General features: G+C 51.9%; 2 protein-coding genes across 2 annotated transcripts; one reads left to right on the top strand and one right to left on the bottom strand.

The window, feature by feature from the left end:
• The first annotated feature begins 216 nt into the window (after nucleotides 1-216).
• On the top strand, nucleotides 217-11,519 carry LOC134412366 (adenylosuccinate synthetase isozyme 2-like). Its single transcript, XM_063146271.1, has 13 exons — nucleotides 217-447; nucleotides 2,099-2,201; nucleotides 2,898-2,966; nucleotides 3,099-3,149; nucleotides 3,239-3,305; nucleotides 3,556-3,663; nucleotides 4,321-4,402; nucleotides 4,835-4,961; nucleotides 5,280-5,434; nucleotides 5,975-6,099; nucleotides 6,991-7,088; nucleotides 8,438-8,587; nucleotides 9,280-11,519. Exons 1-13 carry the CDS (start codon nucleotides 217-219, stop codon nucleotides 9,330-9,332), a joined length of 1,419 nt encoding a protein of 472 aa, XP_063002341.1. The 3' UTR covers nucleotides 9,333-11,519.
• Nucleotides 11,520-12,671: 1,152 nt separating this feature from the next.
• Nucleotides 12,672-17,421, bottom strand: GNG3 (G protein subunit gamma 3). The gene is made up of 3 exons (XM_063145765.1): nucleotides 17,109-17,421; nucleotides 14,511-14,616; nucleotides 12,672-12,851 (listed from the first exon to the last, which is right to left on the bottom strand). Exons 2-3 carry the CDS (start codon nucleotides 14,607-14,609, stop codon nucleotides 12,723-12,725), a joined length of 228 nt encoding a protein of 75 aa, XP_063001835.1. The 5' UTR covers nucleotides 14,610-14,616; nucleotides 17,109-17,421; the 3' UTR covers nucleotides 12,672-12,722.
• Nucleotides 17,422-18,043: the final 622 nt, after the last annotated feature.

Here is an 18,043-nt window from a genome sequence, read left to right as displayed (position 1 = left end):
ATCATCCCCAACCAGCATGGCCAAAGATAGAGGTTTGTCGCCCGACACGTCGGAAAGGCGGGTCTACTCTAGCCTTTTCCTATCTCTGTGGGCCCGTCTCCTTTTCTCGGGAGGGCGAGCGCTCAGCCGCCATGTTGGATGCTGGCGCTGAGGTCGCCCTGGGCGGCGCCATGTTAGGGTTGGCCGCCTTTTCTGTTGCGGCTGTAGCTGTTGCACATGGCGGGGGCGAAGAGCGCGGCGGCGGCGGCTAAAGGTCTGCTGAATGGGGGCGGCGGCGACGGCGGGCCGGAGGAGAAGCGCCCCCGGCTTGGGCCGCCCCCCACTTCTCCCTCGGGCCCCCCGGGCAACCGCGTGACGGTGGTGCTGGGCGCGCAGTGGGGCGACGAGGGCAAGGGCAAGGTGGTCGACCTGCTCAGCCTCGACGCCGACCTCATCTGCAGGTGCCAGGTGAGCCGGGGAGGGGAGCGGGGGGGGGCTGAGTTTCCCCGGATCCATGCCCCTCTACAGGCGTTCGAACTACAAATCCCATCATCCCCAGCCGGCCTGAGGAGGGTCTGAGCTTCCCCCGTCCCGTGCCCCTTCAGACTCCTATCATCCCCCAGTCAAGGGCAGGGGTGTGTCGGAGTTTCCCTTGATCAATTTATCCCAGCCTCGCCCCTGACCAGTGGCCCTCCAGATGCGTTTGAAATACAGCTCCCATCATCCCCAGCCGGCCTGAGGAGGGTCTGAGCTTCCCCCGTCCCGTGGCCCCTTCAGACTCCTATCATCCCCCAATCAAGGGCAGGGGTGTGTCTGAGTTTCCCTTGATCAATTTATCCCAGCCTCGCCCCTGACCAGTGGCCCTCCAGATGCGTTTGAAATACAGCTCCCATCATCCCCAGCCGGCCTGAGGAGGGTCTGAGCTTCCCCCGTCCCGTGGCCCCTTCAGACTCCTATCATCCCCCAGTCAAGGGCAGGGGTGTGTCGGAGTTTCCCTTGATCAATTTATCCCAGCCTCGCCCCTGACCAGTGGCCCTCCAGATGCGTTTGAAATACAGCTCCCATCATCCCCAGCCAGCCGGCTGACTTATGCCCTTGCCCATAGAGGTGGGACAAAAACTTCCGCTCGAGTGCACTTTTTGCCATGGCAGAGTTGTGCGCCGGGCTACATCTATAGCAGAGTCTTTCTCCTAGGTCAAGGGGTTGGACAGGTAATAGAGCTACTAGCGGGAGAGATCTAGTAGAGGGAGGTATACTAGTAGACACCTGGGTGATTTTGCAGGCAATCGGCACAGTTCCCCAATGGTATAACAGTGGGGACGACAACTACCACCCAAACTTTTCCCTCCTAAGTTTAGGCTGATGAAATCAAGAACACTTTCAAGGGGGAATATAGGAGTGGATGTGTGTGCAAAAGGATGGGTGTGTTTGTGCAAGTTCCGGTTCTGGTACGGAAAACAAAACTCCAGGGCTGAGCATGTGCTCAGAGGCAACTTATGTGCCATTCAGTGTTTGCCTTTCAGAGGTACCATTTTGCACCTGGCTCCGGGTAGGTGGCCCTCAGCAAAAAACAAAGATCCCTGGGCTTCCTGCTCCTGTTTTACAAGAACCGTTTAAGAACTTAAACCTTATTAAGAGGAATCTCTATTAAAACTTGCCTAACTTTACTCGGAAGCAAGTTACATGTTGTTCAATGGCAGGGGTGAACAGAAAGTAGACCTGGATCTAGTGGATGGTTGATTTCCAGGCGATTTTCAATCAATTAGCAAGGGGTTCTGACCGCTGAGTGGTTTAATGCTGGTGACAACAAAAGGCCTTTATTTTCCTCCAAAATTGGAGTGCAGAAATCCAGAAAGCCGATTTGTGTGTGAAAGGATTTTGGTGCCCCCTGCTCCTGAAAACAAGTTTTGGGGGCTAAGTGTGCGGTCAGATAACACACTAAACCATGGTTAGGTCACCAACACTTTTGCAGGAAATGTTTAGTGAGTATGTTTAAACCATGGTCGGGAATCGTTCACACGACACGCTAAGTCATCATGCTTAGCTCAAAATGCTTAACCACCGTGGCTTAGGATGGGAGACGTTTCCTCTACGTCCCTGTGATTGTTCCTCTCTGCAGGGTGGCAACAACGCCGGCCACACTGTTGTGGTGGATTCGGTTGAATACGATTTCCACCTCTTGCCCAGCGGAGTTATCAACCATAGTGCTACGTCGTTCATCGGTGAGAATCGTTGCACCATCACGATGCAGTTGCGGGAGGGGGCAGAGAGGGCTAGATTAGGAAATTTGCGCTTAAATACCCGCCTCACCTGCTGGCCAGTTGGCTGAGTTCTGGCAGTGAATATTTCTCCTTTCTCTTATCCCTACTGTGGGCTGTCTCCTGCCATATATTTATTTATTTGTTACATTTTTATACCAACCAATAGCGGTATTTTTCTACACTGGAGGGAAGGGGGACTATGCCATCTTCACACACACACACCCAGATGCCCTCCGTGGGCTACCTGAAAAGTGGGTTGTTGTTGTATTTTAAAGAAATTTATTTATTTATTTATTTATTACATTTATATACCGCCCCATAGCCGAAGCTCTCTGGGCGGTTTACAACAGTTAAAAATGGTAAACATTAACAAGTATACAAAATTTAAAAAACCATCAGAAACATAAAAACAACAGTTATATGGCTATAATGTGGCCATTAAAAACACAGCGTTTTAGGGGGGTTGCTTCCACTGAACTTGTCGAAGCGGTTGAGGCTGCACGGGGTGTGGGGTGTGGCAAGCCTGTGTGTCCCTCACCCCCGCTCTAGACATTGCCCCCAAATCAAAAGAGGTTCCCTAGACAGGGATATTTCCCCCTTAACTCTGCCCACCTTTCCACAGGGACACTTAGGATCCTGCTGTTTTCTCTCTCTCAGGGAACGGTGTTGTCATCCACTTACCAGGCCTCTTTGAGGAAGCTGAGAAGAATCTGAAGAAAGGGCCAGGTGAAGCACCCTCCCCTCTCCCCAGGCAGTCTGGAAGGAGACCTTGAGAGGTCATTTAGTCCAGCCCCTGGCTTCAATGCCAAAGAAACTGTTGAGGGATATTTTTAAATGTCTGCTGTGCTGCTTCCTTAGGTCTGGAAGGCTGGGAGTCTCGGACGGTGATTTCTGATCGCGCCCATCTGGGTGAGTCTCAGATTCTCATATGGGGGGGCGGGGAGGCATGGAATACAGAGAGGAGACAACTAAATCTTCTCCCCTTTTCTCCAAACCAGTCTTCAATTTCCACCAGGCTGTGGATGGAATCCAAGAACAGCAAAGACAGCAGCAGGGTGGCAAAAAGTAAGAGGAGCGCTGGGGTCGTGTCGCTTGAATATACCTCCCAAGTAGAGGGTGTGGGTTTGGGTGAGTTGGGGGTCCCCATTACTATGATGGACTCAATGAAGCTGCAGGTGAACTAGAAAGAAGCAGAACCTTGGGGGGTACAGGACAGGCAACACACGTAGGCCGAGGGAGTGGGGGAACGGTGTCCCCACCACCACTCCAAAGGGTTCCCAGGGAAGGTATCATGTCAGTCCGCTTCCTTTTGCAGCCTCGGCACCACCAAGAAGGGGATCGGACCCGCCTACTCCTCCAAGGCCTCCCGAACCGGCCTGCGCATCTGCGACCTGCTGGCTGATTTCAATGAGTTTTCCAAGAAGTGAGTTGATGAGACAGGAAGGAGGAAGAGCAGACCTGGGGGGGACAGACCAGGATGAGGGAGCTTTAAGACGTGCGTCTGAGGCTCTGCTCTTCCATTCCACCAATAAGAAACGTGAGATTGGGGAAAACCAGGCTGGGGCCTTTTCAGTGGTGGCCCCACACCTTTGGAATCTCCTTCTCCAGGAAGCGTGTACAGCCCCCTCATTGCTGCTCGTTAGGAGGATTTTAAAGACTTGCTTATTCCAGGCTGCCCTGACTCTGCCTTTAGCTAAGATTGTATTTATTCAGCTACGTCATTCCTTGTATCGTCATTTTCACGCTGTCTTCTCCAACACAGTGCCTTCTGGAGGTGTTGGACTACAGCTCCCCTCTGAGCCGGGCTGGCTGTGGATGATGGAAGTTGTAGTCCAGGGCCTCTGGCGGGCGCTGGATTGGGGAATGTAGTTTTAACGGGTAACGTATTGAATATTTTTTTTTAGGGTTTGATTATGTATTTTGAATTTATGATCTAATTTGTTTTTGTGAGGGTTTTCTTTTGTTTGACCCTGAAAAAGCGGGGTACGAATCTAATGAGAATCGAACTAGTGTGGATATGAGGTTGGAGCGTAATTACCTCAGCAGCCATGATGCAGACACCCCTCGCTCTCGCTCTCAGGTTCAAGGTCTTGGCCCAGCAGTACAAAGCAACCTATCCGGCCCTCAACATTGACACGGAGGTGGAGCTGCAGCAATTGAAGGTGAGGAATGGGGGCGGAGAGGGAGGGGACGTACCTCCTGGGCTCCCAGAAACCCCACTTCTCTTCCTCCCACACCCTCCCTCCGCCGCCCCACAGTTTCTGAGGTGTGGGAGCCTTCGGTGGCGGAGCAGTGGCTGAAACTTTGCATTGCCGATCCAGACATGCCATGGCAACGAGAAAGGGTGGCTTGCGACAGTTCCTTGAACCATGGCTCAGAGTGGCACCTGAACAGAGCCTGCAGATCCATCAGGCCTAGAACCTTCTTTATTTTTTTAATCGAAGCTGAAGATTCTGACTCGCGTGGCTAACATTGTATTCCCCACTGGTCCGAGCCCAAGCACCTATTCCTTTAAAAATAAACAAAGCACCGGGTGCCTTCCTTGAATAGGGCCAAACCTCGTTTCTTCTTTAAGTAGTATTATGAAATGGCAGGTGTATGCTGAGAAGATCCGCCCCTTGGTGAAGGACGGCGTCTATTTCATGTACCAGGCTCTGCACGGCCCGCCCAAGAAGATACTGGTTGAAGGAGCAAATGCAGCACTGTTGGACATTGATTTTGGTGAGCGCCTCCTTTTGCCCCAGCACCTCAAAAGCACGCAGGTTTCTCTAGCTTTGTGTATTGTATATCAGCCTTCCCTCAACCTGGGGCCCTACGCCCCAGATCCTTCCTTCCTTCCTTCTCCAAAATGCCTTTGCTTGATGGGCAAAAAAAGCCGCGCTCCAGAGTTTCAGGCCGGTGGAGGTGGGGGGTGGTGGCTTTCCCTGGAGCTGCTGGGAATTGAACCTTGGACCGCCTGCTTGCAAAGCGGCAGCTCTGCCACGGTGCTGCCGCTTCCCCCAGACCTGACCCAGCTGCCTTTCTCATCCCTCCCCCCAGGTACCTACCCGTTCGTGACGTCCTCCAATTGCACAGTGGGAGGAGTCTGTACCGGCCTCGGCATCCCCCCGCACTACATCGGCAAGGTGTACGGGGTGGTGAAAGCCTACACCACCCGCGTGGGGGTCGGGACCTTCCCCACCGAACAGGACAACGTGAGTCTCCACTGCACGGGGTCAGAATCTCAGGCCCCGGGGTCTCAATCTGGCCTGCTTGGGGTCCCCAGGTGGCCACACCCCTTTCCCCTGGTCCCACCCCCTTTCCTCCAACCACCAATGGTTTGGTTGTGCAGTTCCCCACCCCCAACCCCATTCTGTAAGGTTGAAATTCCTCTCCTAAGGCTTAGTTACTGGCACTGCAGAGTTTGAGATACAATATGATGGTATCTTTGGCCTTGCCCCCTTTGCCTCTGGCTCCTCCCCCTTTGCTGTTGGCTCCTCCCCGATGGGCTTTCCTTCCTCCCCATTTGACTTCCTCCCCACTAATGCCCACGCATTCCCTTGATGCCACAGCGGCGTGTGAGAGAAGGCAGGTTGTGGCTCGCACGGATTCATTGCGTTGCGGCTCGCGTGGACTTGATCCGTTCCTCTCTCGTGCGGGCTGGGCTGCCCGCAGCAGGCGGAGACTTTGTGGGGAGGGTGGCGGGGGGAATCGCCAGCAGTCCCAACCATTTCCCTTTTCACGTCACCTCGCAGGAGATTGGCGAACAGCTGCAGTTGCGGGGACGGGAATTTGGCGTCACCACGGGCCGGAAGCGACGTTGCGGCTGGCTGGATCTTGTGCTGGTGAAATACGCCCACATGATCAACGGTTTCAGCGCGTAAGCCTCTCTCGTTCGCCTATTGCATCACCGAGTAAATCGACAGGAAACCGTTTTCCCTTCCCCCGTTTGAAGGGCTTTGCCAAGGGATATTAGTATCCTCCCTTAGATCATCTGTGTAGAACAGCACCCCCTGCTGACCTGTAAAGAATGATCCGTGTGGTGCTCTTCAGTACCCTTTAGCGCTGCTCATTTAACTCAAACGGACATTCTCTCAAGTAGCAGAGAGCGCCAGTCGAAAGAGGACTTAATGGTTCTGGAGAAACATTAACATCTGCTTACAAGGGCTTCAGCAGCTGCCAAAGTGAAAGGCGGAACTGAGTGGATCCAAGGCAAGATTGACTTTTAAGTGGGGAGATAGAAGGGTCACATTCTCACATAATGATAAGCCAGGAATCCTGGCTTATTAAACCACAATCCCAACAAACACCGAGCTCATGTACACAACCCATTTCCTCCTCTCTTTATGAGAATAGGGATAGCTTTGCATGACATCCGAACCCGGGATTCTGATTTATTGCGTTCAGACAAGTCAGGATTTATAAGGGTACAATAAACCATGGTTTAGCTATTGTAAAGGATTCAGAGAGATAATGAGTTATACTATCTCTCTGACCCTTTGGGTTATTTTGTTAAAGGCAGTAGATAGAAATTTAAGGGACACATTTGTGCAGTATTTCTGGCTCATCGTGACGTGTGGACTGGTCCATTGTGGCTTCAATAGGCCAGGATTCCTGGCTTTTACTGTGATGTGAGAATGCAGCCAGTGTGTCTCTAGAAAGCTGGGGGGCGGGGGGAAGCGTTGTCCCAGAATGTTATTTTTCAGCATCTTTTTTAAGCTGGGGGGACATTCCCAGCCCCATAATCGTCATTCTCTGGTCTGCTCCACAGCCTAGCCGTGACCAAGCTGGATATCCTCGACACTTTTGAGGAGATCAAAGTAGGCGTTGAATACCGGCTGGATGAGAAACGGATTCCTTACTTCCCAGGTGATGTTGTGGCCTTCCCGGATTTTACACTCTTACAGGTCCTCATTATTCCTGAGTAGAGATGTCAAAGGAATCCGTTTGGGGGTTGTAGCGTGACGAGTTTTTGGTTGGTGTGGTACTCTAGATTTGGGTCCGTTTTTCCTCTAACTGGCCTGAGTCAGTCTGCAGCAACTCAGGCCACTTAGGGGATTTTTGGTGTTTTTTCATTTTGTGCAAGTTACGGCTGCAATTTGCACAGAGCTGCGTAATTTGCACCGATCGCCATTTGTGCAAATTGCAGTCCGACCACCCCAAAATACACAAAACGTCCCCGGAGTTCAGGGAAACCTGCTTGCATTTGCAAGCCGAGTTGGGCAGGCGACGGAAATCCGTCAAGCCCCAAAAGGGCTGGATTTCCAAGCGACGGACATCCCTACTTCTGAGTAATCTCAGCCATCCCTCCTGCTCTCTGCAAGGCTGTTCCCGAACAGTAGATGGCACTGCTGGGCCATCTTAAACTTTGGCCCTTTTCTTTCGAGACAATAAATGCAGAAGAGGGCTTCTGGTGGGGTGAAAGGACGTGGGCGGGCAGGTAGTCTTCAGCCCTCTCTGCGGCAAAGAAGTATCTACTAAAGCATAGGAAAAAAGTTGGCGTAACAGAGAGAGCAAGGCAGGTTTACCTACAGAACTGAGATACTCTAGTACAGTGGTTCCCAAACTTTTTCAGGTAACCGCCCCCTTGGTTCCACAAACTCATGCCCAGTGCCCCCTGCGCGCAGCCCCTTTAAATGGGAAGCACCCGCTGCAGGCTTGTCGAGGGAGGGAGGAAAAAGAGAGCGAATGCCTCTGTTTTGCAACCAGCGTGGCGGGGCACACCAAGCAGGGTATGTCTCTTCATTAGTGTTTTGGTGCTTTTGAAACATTTCAATTCACCGTTAAAAGGACTCTTAAATGGTATTAGTACATGTGTGGATTCTTCCCCTATATGTCTTGGGACCAAAGTACCTTCTCCCATAAAAATGTCCCTGGGTTTTAAGACCTTCTGGAGAGGCGCTTCTCAGAAAAGACCACCTCGAGCGCCCCTCTGCCGCCCCCTTGCCTCTTAACGCCCCCCCTATGCAATCCCACCGCCCCCAAGGGGGCGGTACCTCCTACTTTGGGAACCACTGCTCTAGTAGTAGCCACAGTGATAAATTATGGTGAAGACAATAAAAATAAAAGGTTTATTTATATTGCACCCTTTTACTAATAGCAACCAGAGTAGCGTACGGTATAATTTACGGCACACATTTGTATACCGCTTCCCAATGAAAAACGGTTCATAAAACCTTACAATAACAGCCTCTCTCTCTTCCCGCTGGCGTCCGCAGCCAATCAGGAGCTCCTGAATAAGGTGACCGTGGAGTACAAGGTGCTCCCTGGCTGGGGGTGCAGCACCGAGGAAGCCCGCAGCTTTGGCGACTTGCCCCCCGAGGCCCAAGGCTACATCCGCTTTGTCGAGGATTACCTGGGGGTGCCGGGTAAGTCCAGGAGGGACCCAGCATCCATGCTTGGGATGTCTCCATGGGGTCTGTCCCAGGCGTGGGGCCAGACGCTGTGCTGAAGTTGCAGAAATTCAGGCTGGGGGGGTCAAATCCAGCCTGCTTTAAGTTCCAGCCTGGCCCACGTCCTTTTCCTCCAACCACTGATAGTTCGGTGAATCCCTGGCTTTTGGGCAATCCCACCACAACCACCACCTAAAAAGTTGAAATGCTTCTGTTAAGGGTTAGCAGTTAGAGCTTTAAGCTAAAATGGACTGGTGTTCTTTGGCCCGCCCCCTTTGCCCCACCCACCACTGGACCACAGCCCCCAAGAGCTGGAAGGCGGTTTCCGCAACCCTGCGAAGAACATCAGAAGAGCCCTGCTGGATCAGCTGTTGGCCAAGTGCCCACAAGCAGGGCACGGGTGCAAGAGCACCCTCCCGCCTGTGTTCCCCAGCAACTGGTGTATACAGGCTTACTGCCTCTGATACAGGAAGTAGCACATAGCCATGAGGACTAGTAGCCATTAATAGCCTCCTCCGCCACGAATTTGCCTAACCCCCTTTTAAAGCCATCCAAACTGGTGGCCGTCAGCTGCTGCTGGGTTCTGTCTTTAGGTTCACACGAACTCTGTGCCCCGCTCTGACCTTCCCAACCCTCTCTCTTTCTCCCCCTCCCTCTCTGTTCCTCAGTGAAGTGGATCGGCGTGGGGAAGTCCCGTAAGTCCATCATCAAGCTCTTCTGAGGCCGGAGGAGGGCGAGGGCTGGCCGCTCGGTTCCCTCCGCACGCAGTTCACGGACCAATCTGCCGAGGACCACAGGAAACGTAGAGGGGGGGGAAGAGGATTCTCCCTTCCCACAGGCCAGACCCCGCCCCCGCCACTCAACTAAAAACACTCCTCGCCCCCTTGCCGAGGCGTGTGACCCCTCCGCAGCCTCCGCCCCGAATTCCAGCTTTCCTCCAACTTCAGCACTGCTGCCGTTTTTGCCACATCTGGGGAGGAAGGTAGATAGATGGAGGCCAGCTGGGCCTGAGATCCTGCATTTTCTTTCCAGGATGGTTGATGCCACACTCCACTGTCCCCTGCTGAGTCCATGTGTCTCTTGTCCCACTATTTTTCACACACACACCCATCCCAATCATTCCTCATCCACCTCCCACGGTATCCCTGCCATCTGTGGTTTGCAGGGAAAGGGCATTTCCTTTGCCCCATTCCAGGGCATCCCATCGTGGTGGTAAGCAATGTTTTCGGGAATACAGGGCCGTTGAACCTCCAGCCCGTGGGCCCAATCCAGCCTTCTAGGGTTCCCCAGATCCTCCTTTCCCTCGACTGCTTATCATGTCGTGGTTTCCCAGCTTTTGCGTGTTTTAAACCTCTTCTGAAAGGTTAAGATGCCTCTCCTATGGGTGACTTCCTGGCAGGAAGAGCTTTAAGCTACAATGTGCTGGGTTTTTAGCCCCACCCCTTTTGCCTTTAGGCCCCACCCACCACTGAGCTGCTTCGAAATTGAATTCAGCCCTCGGGCTGAAAGAGATTCAACACCCCTGTAGAGAACAGCTGTATCGTGAGAGGAACAAGCCATAGCAAAGGCTCGTGGGCTCCGCTTTCCTCCTCCTTCCCGCACAGCCGTGAGGGCGAGATGGAAAGCTTTTGCATCCGTTTTGGATTAACCACAGTCTGGCGTTCCATCTGGACCCTAAACTGTTCAGAGCAAGCCAGTTTCATAACAACTGGATGTTGGCTTGTTCCAAACAAACCATCGTAGTTAACCATGGCAAATTGCGGCAGAGCAAAAGTTGAAAGCGTTTGACCTCGCAGCAGTGCCGAAAGAGAAGAGGCAGGAGGGCCCAAAACGTGCTGTGGCTTGTTCCCACAACGATCAGCCATGGTTCGCCACATCATTTTCCCCAACCCGATTAGAAAACCAGGCGGGGGAAAAGCAGGTTTATTGCAATGTCCAAAGACAAGTGCGATCTGCTCTCTTCTTTTTGTCATTCCTAGTCTTACGAGAGTCTACCCAGAATTACCCCTGTAACAAACAACCTGACTTTTGTAATTGCACATAACTATGCAAATTAAACCCCTTTCCTCTTCTCCCCACCCCCCCCAACTCCCGGCAGGCCCTGGGAAGGGGGTTCTGTTGGCTGCAGAAGCACTACCTATAAACATTCAACACCTTTTCCCAGGCCTCCTGTTTGGTTTTCAGACCTCAATGAGGACTAGATGCCTGATTTGTATGTTGTCGTTTTAAACTGTTAAGGCGGAAATTCGCCGCGCCCCCAGAATAGATACCAAAGCTCTCTAGACACAGACGTGCACAAGCCGACCCCACCCGTTTAATGAAGTATTCCTGCCGCTATCGTGTTTTTTGAAGGAATGTTCCGGATGTTTCAGTGTCGCCCTCACGCCCAGTGGGCTTCTCATTTTCTGGGCATTGCCATGTCCGCCCCAGTTTCACTGTGGACAGAAATAGCAATAAAGAACAATGATTTCTTTTATAAAATGGGTTGGGTCGTGAAGAAAATGACGGTACCTAGGCTGAGCAGTGCTGTATTTTTGTACCCATTGTTGCATTGTGCACGGAAAGGGGTCGTGCCCCTCTCCTCCCCAAGTTCCCTTTCTTCTTCAAATTGCTGCCAACTCCGGGAATTTCCTAGGCTACCGTAGCTTGAGTCATCTCCGGGTAGTTTTAACTGTTTTTATTCAGCTTTAACTGCATTTTTCATAGACTTCTCCAGCATGGTGCCCTCCAGATTTTTGGGACTTCAACTCCCATCCGCCCCAGCCAGCATGGCCAATGGTGAAGCATACTGGGAGTTGTGGTCCAAAACATCTGGAGGGAAGGGTGTTCTAAAGGCTAAAAATAAAAATGGGAAAGCCCAGAAACTAAAAGCAAGCAAAAAGAAATAAATGTCAAGCTACGTTTTTGATCATTCTGCTTTCGAGTTCCTTTCTCTTTCGCCCTCCTCGGAACTTGGCATCCAGTTTTTGAAGGCCCCCATGCCCAGATTCCGGTACGCTGCTCCCCAACCCTCTATTTTGCCCCCAAACCCGAACTTTTCATCTCTTTTTTGACTTAAACAAAACCCCGCAATTTGCGAGTGCGTGAAATTCAGCCGCTGGATGCATTCAACGGCTTTTGCCTTGAAATGCAAGCGACGGATCGTACCATCCCTCCTCTACGAAGGGGTGTGTGCGCCTTGCCGTGGCACGGTTTGGAAACGCCGGCCTTCAACGCCTTCTCAGGCAGACGTCGGCTCCCTCCCCGCCTTCCAGCCCCCAAAACCACTGACCCAGTTGAGTGACTCCAGTTAATTTTATTTCTTTCTGTGCTCTCTGATACAGTGTGGGCAGGTCGGCTGGGGCAGTGCAAACCCACCCGGGCCTGGTGTGGGAAACCCTGCACCCCTCCCCGGGCGGAATCTGGAGGGTGGGGGGAAAGAAGGGGGCCGCTTCAGCGCCTTTGGTGAGGAGCCGAATTGGGTCGGAGTAGGTGGCAGAAGGTTGAAAGGGAAGCCACCCCTATGGGGCGTAGAGCAGTGGTAGTTAACAGCTCTCATTTTGGGGCGTGGGAGTACCCTGTTCGCTTTCCCCCCCTCCCGTTCCCTCAAATTGAGCAGACCCACACGCCCCAGTCATGGAGGGCGCTGTGTGTGCTGAATCGGCTTCGCTCGCCAAATTTGGATTCTTGTGCTCGGTTGTATAGGAGTAGTTTAGTACAGGTGGAGGAGCAGGAGGAAGACCTGCAGGTGTTTTGGACGTCCACTCCCAGAAGCCTTTGCCAGCGTGGCCAACGGTCAGGAATGCTGGGAGTCAGAAGTCCAATACATCCGGGGACTGGCTTTCGTCCCACCCCTGGCTTAGTGCATGGAGGAGTTTAGCCATGGCCTTGCTGCGCTAGGTAACCAGGAGTGGGGCGGAGTGGGCGTCTGCAAGAGGAAACAGGTACGCCTCCCCTTCCCTTTCCAGAGTGGCAGAAGCTTGGTCGCGGAAGTAGTTGGGCTTCCTCCGCAAACCCAATTCCACAGGAATCGTTGATGAGGGCGTTTGTGGGGGGTGGGGGAAGGTGGAGCAGCCCTGATGGCCCCGAGGGGTTGGAGGTGGGAGTGCGGCGGGGCAGGGGGTGATCTGGCTCAGAGCAGGGCACAGAAGAACTTCTTCTCTCGGAAGGGGTTTTCGGAAGTGGGCACAGGAGTGATGAGAGGGTCCTCGCAGGCGTGGGCGTCGCAATAAGTCATCAGATCGGCGGCGGCCTTGGAGACCTGCAGGCAAAGGAGGGGGGAGAGGCTGAGAAGACCAGAAAACGGGCAGAGGAAGAGAGCCACCCCCCTCCCCGTTCTGGGTTCCGCAAGGGAGGGAACAGGTTTGCTTGATCCTCCATTTACCCCATCCTGGAAATGCCTCGGCAAATGCCCCACCGTTTGACAGCTGTCTGAAATATTCTGACCTGATACTACTCCTTTACGCAGCGCCATCAGTGTGCGATTGCGCCTGGCAGAGGACAAGAGGAAAGGGCCCTGCCCCAAAGAGCTTCCACTCCAAGACGATGGTGGTGATGGGACACATTCTCTTGAGCAGTGGCAGGGGGCATGTCTCCTTCCAGATGTTGGACTGCAACTTCCACCAGCCCTAGCCAGTGGTGATCATTGATGGGATTTGCAGCCAAGAACATCTGGAGGGCCACTCATTTCCCATCCCTGCCCTAGAGGATAGTCTGCCACGGGCATCATGTCAGCAGTGGGCAAGGCTGAACCCAACAGTGGACACAGCCAGCCCTTTTTCTTTCTGTCGCCCACTTTTTTTCTTTCTTTCTCTGTCACTCCTGTTTCTCTGTCTGCAAATCCATTTTGTTTGGTTTTTTCTCTCTGCCAACCTGGGTTTATTTTCCTGTCTCTTTCTGCCACCCCTTCCTGCAAAGAGCAGGCCTTGTAGGCCCCTTCCAACTCTACTATTCTATGATTCTCTCTCTCCCTCTGTGTGCTACCGCTTCTCTCTGGCTCTCTTTCCCCTTCACCCTGCAGGCTACTGTGGCAGGGACAAATTGCTCTTGCTGGAGGCCTGATGATCGCTTGCAAAAGGGCTTTTGAAATTAGGCTGCAGGGTGCCCACCCTGGCTCTGCATTTCGACATAGGGGGAAGGCTGTTGCCTGGTGAGGCTGTTGAAAATGGTGTTAAAGATCCCTGGCTCCACGACACTTAAAACAAACTTGAAAGTGGTTTAAATGTGTGCTGTCCTTATGTTCTTTTATTTCAGCGGTGGGCTATCTGCACCTAGGCCTGGTTTACTTTTTAAATTATGTAAGCAGTAGATCAGCTGATACGTTTATAAATTTACAGAGCAAGAGTATGTGAACACAGGTTCTCTTTAACAGCCAAGGCAGATGTGACCCTGATTCTTGCTTAAAAACGGAGGACATTCCTTGCTGCACCTGATCGAGTTCCTGCCCAATCCGGCGTTCTTGGAAAGTATTCCAGCAACAATCTCCATTCTACTCAGCCTGTCTTAGAGAAGCTACAATCCTGTACACACAAATTTCGGACTAAGCTTCCTGAGACGAAGAACAGGATGGCACCCTCTCCCATTTCATATGCAAAAGCTGACTGGATTTTTCTTTCAACACTGGTGATGGAACCGCATCCTCCATGGAACCTGAAGGCAGCAAGCTATCTTAGGGGAGCACAGGGCAGGCCGACACCTCTCCCCACCCCTCAACCCCTTGCTGCCACCTCCCAGCAACTGCCGCCTGAGGCAGCTGCTTCACCCTGACTAACGATAGGGCCGGGTTTACTTCTGAATAAACAACCTTGCCGCAGACTCCCCCAACCTGGCCCCCTCCTTGAGTGTTGAACTCCCATATTCCCCAGCACATTTAGCATTACTATAGCCTCTTCTTGTCCCTATTCTTTTCCACCACTCCTACCTTTATCCGGCACATGCTGGCCTCGATCTTCAGCTGTTCCACCATCTTACGGGCCTGCCCGATGCTCATGGTACTGTTCACGGGGGTCTCGCCCTTCATGAGGATTCTGCAAGGGAAGTCACAGAGTAAAATAGTTTTAAAAACCATAGTAATCACAATTGCCAGTGGGTCTGTTCTCTACTCCCCCTTTAGACAGCACTTCCTTGCTTCCTTCAAAAGGATCGGTCAAATTTGTGATGAAGAATAGGTTTAGCAGTTTCTGTCTTCTCAAATCATCTCCTTTGCGCGCGCGCTCTCTCTCTCTCTCTCACACACACACACGTCAACAGTCTTCTTTAAAAAGGAACTAAGGGGACCTCCCTGCCTGCCCTCATTTGGTAATCTGAGCACAGGACATGGATTAATCCAGGTAGGCAGTCGAGTAAGCAAAGTGAGGCAGAGCTGGAGACCACACTGCCATCCTCAAAGAGGCACAGACCCAGAAGAAAACTTAGAAAACGGCTGGCGCCAAAGGTAGGGCACGTACCAAGGGCCCACACCTCCTGACAACACCCTACCCTGGACTTGCTCCTCTTCTTGACGGTTGCAATCTCCTTGTTTACCTGCCTCTCATTCTGGCCCACCTCTCTGGGGGTAAGAAGGAGAAACAGAAGATGCCATGGCTTATTCGCTTCCTGGCTCTCTGCTTGCCAAGCAAGAAAGTGGAAGCCATGAGGAGCAAGAACAGCTGGTGAGAATTGGAGCAAAAAGGTAGATTCACAGAGAATTGGGGGTGCCTGGTCCTAGGGCCCCTTCTGGATTGAGGAAAGCCTTGCTAAATTGTTGTTTGTGTGACTTCCTAGAGTTGTTCTTTGCCAGGATCCAGCTCCCTCCTAGGTCCTTAGAAGGCGAATCTCTGACAGAAGCATCCTTAGGGCTAAATGTGCGCAAACCCGCCCACCCCCAGCAAGGTGGCTTTTTGAATGTGCTGCAAAGAGTGGGCTGTTTTGAGCTGTTGATTGTTGGTTGTAGGAAAAGCAGTGAGAAATAGGAGGAAAAAAGCCTAGTTACATGTATAGGCCCATTATTTGAGGACTAGCTACATGTATACAGTAGGCCCTAGCTCACCCTGAAGGTTTGGGTGCTTTGCATAAACTGAATCTTAGCCCAAAGCCCAGCTTATCCTAACATCACTGCAGGCAAGAGGTGGGGACGTATCCCTCATGGGACTGAATCTAAGTCAGGACCTAACCCATGAACCTGACATTTAACGGCCTGGGGTCATGCTGAAGTCCTAAGCAAAGGCCAGGTTGTCTCTAGACATGCGCAAATGTGTGTATGTGTTTTCCCTCATGCCAGACAATTTTTTAGGAGAAATTCACCAGCTTGCTGAAACCTTGCAAGTTCTCTCTCTCTCTCCTTAGAAATATTCACCTGCCGTTTTCTGAAAAGGTTCCACAGTCTGCAAAATGGAGAACAGGTGACCGTGCCCTACCTTGCAAGGGGGTGTTGGGATGGAAATGAACACAAGGACATTTTCTGCTAGCAGTAAAGTGGATTGTAAAGCTAATAGAGCAAAAAACCAACTCCTTCCTCTCTCTCTTCCCGGTAAACTACCTCATCCAAGGGGAACATTCAAAGCAGCCAAATGAATCCAATTTAAGATGTCTCCCCTGGGGCCTTAGTCAATAAGCCAGCCATAGGCATGAAAGAGTACTGTTGTTCCTACAGTGAATTAGGACATGATTCTATGCATGTACTGACAGAAAAAAAGCCCTGCAACTTCCAGCATCCCCACCTAGCCAAGCTGTTTGGGGGATGGAGGACTTTTTCCCCTATCTAAACACGCATAGGATCCCGCCCTTTATGCAGTGTGCGATGAAAATTCATTTTCCCCACTGGGTTTTTCTTTCTAGTTCAGCCTTCCCCCAATCTCAGCCTCCCCAGATCTGTTGGACTACAACTCTCATGATCCCCCATGGGTGAGTTGTAGTCCGTCTGATCTGGAGGGCATCAGGTTAGGGGGAAAAACTGGTCTAGACAAAGGAGTTCTTTCCACCAACACCTTCTCCCCAGTGCTTTAAAGTCTACCCTCCACATGAATATATACCATTCCTGGGGCTCTAACCAACCACTGCTGAATTCCCCCTATTCCACCCTCGCCCACACTTCCCTGTATGCCATATTCCTTTTCTTTCTCTGTCAGATGCAAAAAGGAAAAAAAAAAGGTAGACAACTCTATTGAGCAAGAAGGAGACATGATAAAGCAGAAACCAGAATTGATGCACAGCTGTGTTCTCACAGAAGCATGCATTTCTGGAATAGCTGGTGATAGAGGGGGAGGAATCTCTGCTCAAAAGCCCTTTCCAATTTCCATTGCTGCTCTGCACCCCAAAACAAGTCAGGAAATCTAATATTTCACACACGCACACACACACAGACCCAGCTCTGGTGGAAACATACAGCTATGGAGAATTAGCCCACCTTGCACCTTTTGTCTGCCCTTGCCATCTTTTGGGGGGGGGATTTGCCATCCATCCAAATCGTGCCACCAGTTCATCACACGCATACGCACATATACCCAAGTCGATGGCAATTCTCACCCACCCCAATACAAACCTTGGCTGAGGTTTCGTGCTAGAAATGAAGAGATGTGTTGGGGAAGAAAAGGTTCAGATGATCTGTAGAGGGGAGAGACCCCTCCCCAGCTGGCGGTGGGTGTAGAGGGAGGGAGGGAAGGAGGGGTGTTTTCTGACAGCACCTGCCCGATGAATCTTGATCCTCCTCCTCCTCCTCTGTCACCACTAACACCACATTGATGTGCCCAGGCTAAGGTGCCCCGCAATGGCACTGCTCACCTCTCCCAGGGATGGGGCTTAATTCAATAGACCGGTACCTTGAGGAGGATGCTCCAAACCACTTAAGGCTGGGACCGAACCATCTCTTCGCCAGGGGGAGGGGGGAAGTAAAGTACCCACGCCCAAATGGGTTTCTCTGGAAAAGCCTGCTGCTTTGCTGGACTGGAAGGGTGTGCTTGCCTTCAGGGATGTGTGGACAGATCTATTCAGGGGGAAGCTGAGATGGAAGGGGGTTGTGTGGAAAAGCAGAGCTAAGAGAGGGGTCTGTGGGCCTGCGCTCCCCCTGTGCAGGTAGTGGTATGAACGCATGGGAGCTGCAGTACAGTGTCATAGGCAGGGGCCCTTTCATTTAGAAATCTGACATCAATGCCCTGCCTGCTTTATTTTTTTCCTCCTCCTTTCAATTCCTCACCACCACCATCCTGTGAAATGGGCGTCAAGTCCAAAAGACAGCTTCCTTTCCTGGGCCGCCTTTAAAAATGGTGATGTGGGAACCCGCTGTGTGCAAACCCACAAAATAGAAAGAAAGAGAATCTTTCATAGCCTGCCGCCTCTCAGTTCTGTGTGACAAAGCGTTCTTTATAAGCCAGAAGCCTGCAACCTGGTTTGTCTACCGCCCAATAGCTGAAGCTCTCTAGGCGGTTCACAAAAATTAAAACCACCAACAGTCTAAAAACACAAATACAAAATGCAGTA

The sequence above is a fragment of the Elgaria multicarinata genome, chromosome 21 (genome assembly GCF_023053635.1).
Source record: "Elgaria multicarinata webbii isolate HBS135686 ecotype San Diego chromosome 21, rElgMul1.1.pri, whole genome shotgun sequence".
NCBI lineage: Eukaryota > Metazoa > Chordata > Lepidosauria > Squamata > Anguidae > Elgaria > Elgaria multicarinata.
This window is presented reverse-complemented; position numbering and strand designations above follow the sequence as displayed.

Bases quoted from the DNA above. Each gene is read 5' to 3' on its own strand.
- GNG3 (XM_063145765.1), bottom strand. From the start codon at position 14,609: ATGAAGGGCGAGACCCCCGTGAACAGTACCATGAGCATCGGGCAGGCC. The intron at 12,852-14,510 runs GTAGGAGTGGTG...CTTTGCCTGCAG, and splicing joins CCAGCATGTGCCGGATAAAG to GTCTCCAAGGCCGCCGCCGA.
- LOC134412366 (XM_063146271.1), top strand. From the start codon at position 217: ATGGCGGGGGCGAAGAGCGCGGCGGCGGCGGCTAAAGGTCTGCTGAAT. The intron at 3,664-4,320 runs GTGAGTTGATGA...TCTCGCTCTCAG, and splicing joins TTCAATGAGTTTTCCAAGAA to GTTCAAGGTCTTGGCCCAGC. The intron at 5,435-5,974 runs GTGAGTCTCCAC...GTCACCTCGCAG, and splicing joins TCCCCACCGAACAGGACAAC to GAGATTGGCGAACAGCTGCA.